The sequence below is a fragment of the Otolemur garnettii genome, unplaced genomic scaffold (genome assembly GCF_000181295.1).
Source record: "Otolemur garnettii isolate 467f Iridium unplaced genomic scaffold, OtoGar3 scaffold00030, whole genome shotgun sequence".
Classification (NCBI taxonomy): Eukaryota; Metazoa; Chordata; class Mammalia; order Primates; family Galagidae; genus Otolemur; species Otolemur garnettii.
This window is the reverse complement of record NW_003852425.1, coordinates 1,929,482-1,932,942: the sequence shown is the minus strand read 5'-3', so window position 1 is coordinate 1,932,942 and position 3,461 is coordinate 1,929,482. Positions and strand designations below refer to the sequence as shown.

The 3,461-nt window shown below is 34.4% G+C and overlaps 1 protein-coding gene across 1 annotated transcript in view; it reads left to right on the top strand.

Moving 5' to 3' along the window:
* The window catches only part of DMXL1 (Dmx like 1), a 157,712-nt gene that overhangs the window by 133,724 nt on the left and 20,527 nt on the right, over window positions 1-3,461 (top strand). Inside the window, exon 39 of the mRNA XM_023512698.1 lies at window positions 952-1,012. Within this exon, the coding sequence (XP_023368466.1) occupies window positions 952-1,012 (61 nt within the window). The remainder of the gene's footprint in view (window positions 1-951; window positions 1,013-3,461) is intronic.

The window sequence follows — 3,461 nt, the reverse complement described above, 5'->3', positions numbered from 1 at the left end:
GTTAATGATTTGTTTAGCTTATAATGTTCTACATATACTTTTAGAAAATTTTTTCAAACTGTATTTGTGTATTTTTCTACTCATGGTTCTCTTTTGATATATCAAGCAGAAAAAAAGGACAAAAGCAGGAACAGGACTCTTTAGGCATTTTTTAAAATTAAGTTGAAGTTTACTAAACAAAAGTAATATTAGCATGTTTTTATTTTTTAATCTTGTTATGACCAGCACTGCTGTTTTGTAGAAGCTGCATCCACATGTACCTTTCCCTTCCTCAGTTTCTCTGTCCCTTATCGGTTGTCTGGCCTCATCCCTCTCCTCCCCACTAACAGCCCGTCTTCACCACAACTTTAGGCTGACCGAACAATTTAAAATCCAAAAGGATAACAACAAAATGTACCTGAGACTCATACACAAACTTAGGATAACATATAACTGTATAGTTTTGTATAGCAAATACATTCTATAAATTAAATTTTCCCTTTAGTTTAAAATATTTGTGTTGCTCTTATTGGTCAGACTAGTTAAATTATTTAAGGCATGGCTTAAAAATGAGTAAATGGTTCTAAGCTAGCAAGTAAAAATACATTCAATTTTTTGTTTACCTCCTTTATTTTCACATGCTTGTGTCTTTTTAACCTTATACTATTCAGGATTATTGCAATAAATGTAATGGGATCAGAAAAGAATTGGCAAGAAAGAGAAGATTAGATTGAGGGGAATTTGTTCTTAGAGTCTAATCTCTAATGCAGAAAATATATACACATTTAAATATTAAGAACTTCACTGTTAAATTTCTCTTGCCATTTTCAGTATTTTTATCACCCAAAATGGTAGTTTTGAAGTCACATAAAACTAAATAAATACATGTTACTTGAATTTATTTTTACAATTCAAACTTTTAATCCTACTTTTTATTATGATTATAAAATACTTTTTCTTTTTTTTAACCAGATGATTAAGAAAGCCATTAATAATGTTCGAAGAATGACTTCTCATCCAACTCTTCCTTACTGTAAGTTGCTAATATTTAGTGATCATTTTTTCCTATTCTATTATTCTTTTTTTGGTAATTTTTATTATTAGAAATTTATGGGAATCTTTTCAACTGAAAGCATTTACTCAGCTTTTTTTGTAGAGAATATTTGCTAGTAAATAAAATCTTTGTTTCATAGTTGGATAAAAATAGAAAAAGAAATTTCCCCGAATTAATAGAGAAAGCTGACTTAATGGTGTAGGCATTTTGATTTCATATTTCTCAGGAGACTTTATCTTTGAATATTTTTGGATTTCTTAGTGCTAAATTATGGTGGATAATTATTGTTTTAATAGTAGGATCACTGCCAACTTTTACTACACAGAACAGGACCGTGCCTTGGTCATTTACTGTCTCATCATAATCAGTTTGCGTTTTATCAGTTTTTTTTGCAGTTTTTCTTATATGAGGCAGATTAGCAGTAAGCACAGGAAATAATTATTAGTATGTTCTTATATTCTAAGGCAGAATATATTTGTTTTCAGTTAATTTTCCTAGAAATCTCAAAAGTTTCTCTTCCTTTATCCACGAACTTAATTAATGGGGAATTTATTAGAGGTATTGGTTCTGGTGGGTTGTAACCAATACTCATATTGATATGTGAGTATTTCAAGTTTTTAAAATATGACTTTTTAAGTTGTGTCCTTCCTCAAGTTGTTCTATCGCACAATAACAAGAATTCATGTTAATTAATATGTTGAAGGAACCTCATTCAGCGTGTATCCTGATAAGTGACTAGTTTGTATGAATATTTTCTACCTCAAGTACATAAATTTAAATAAAGAGACTCCTCTAGTTTCAAAGGCAATTGATGGACCTATTTTTAGCAGTATAAGGTAACATCACATCACTGCTATCTTGATAAAGAAACACTTTAACTGTTCAGAGAACTACCATAACTAGCAGGTAAGAGAGGTGAGAAAGTAAAAGCTGATTAAACTAATCACTGGGGTTTTTTTCAGCATATCTTTTCATGCTGTGAACAAGTCCCACAGATGGTAATGCTTTAAAAGTGAAAATGTTGAGACAGGGTTTTTAAAAATCTTACTCTGAAATTCAGGTGATACAAAATAGCTGTTTTCTTCCTTTGGAAAAGATCTTTTAAAAAATCTTAGTCACTGTAAGCCACTACTTTTTGACTTCTATTCCAAAGGACTTTTTAGAAGTTAATTTAATACGTTTGTAATTTTCAAGGTGGGAAAACACACTCTGTTTTCCATACTCTCACAAACACTTCTGATATAGATGTGTTAGTTTTTTCTACCCCACACCATTTTCTAACTCTTCAAATACCAGCTGAATGTCCTATTCTGGCACTATCCACCTAAAGTTAGAATCAGATCCCACAAGTAAGGGCTCAGTCCTATAATACTGCCCCCCAATTCGAAGGTCAGTCACTCATAAGTCGTGGGTTGTCACCTATAGTTCTGACCAACCAGCTATAAATCGGATGTCCCACAACTCCCTCAAGTTTGATTAATTTCCTAGAATGACTCACAGAACTCTAACACTTTACTTACATTTACCAGTTTATTAAAAGGAAACTGTAAAGGACACAGATAAACAGGTAGACAGGGTAAAGTCTAGAAGGGTCCTAAATTCAGGATGGAGTTGGGATGTTCACTTTTCCCACACATGGATGCGTTCATGTCAAATCTCCTTGTTTAAGAGTTTTTATAGAAGGCTGGATGCAGTGGCTCATGCCTATAATCCTTGCACTCTGGGAAGCCAAGGAGGGTGGATTGCCTGAGCTCACGAGTTCAAGACCAGCCTGAGCTAGAGTAGAGCAAGACTCTGTCACTAAAAATGACAAGGTGTTGTGGCAAGTTGTGGCAAATTACAGGTGTTGTGGCAAGCACCTGTAATCCCAGCTACTTGGGAGGGTGAGGCAAGAGAATTGCTTGAGCCCAGGAATCTGAGGTTGCTGTGAGCTATGACACCACAGCACTCTACCAGGGGTGATGAAGTAAGACTCTATCTCATAAAAGAAAAAAAAAAGGTTTTTTTTGTTTGTTTGTTTTGTTTTTGCAGTTTTTGGCCAGGGCCAGGTTTGAACCCGCCACCTCCCAGTCTATGGGGCTAGCACCCTACTCCTTTGAGCCACAAGCACTGCCCCCCAAAAAAGAGTTTTTGTAGAGTTTAATCTCGCTACCCTTTTCTGCAGTGTCGTGGTTGAGGCTGCAAGTTCCAATAGGCTATTGAAGGGATTCACTGTAAGTCACCTCATTAGGGTAAATCCATCTGCTCTTTATGAATGACAAAAGCCATTCCTATCTCTCAGGAAATACCAAGAATTTTAGGACCTCTATGCCAGTACTGGGACAAAGACCAAATATATCTATTTTGTGCCACACTGGGTCATTCTTTTTCCTTTATTAATGTTTAATATGTTTTCCTTTTTTAATAAATACTTGTTGAAATCACTCAA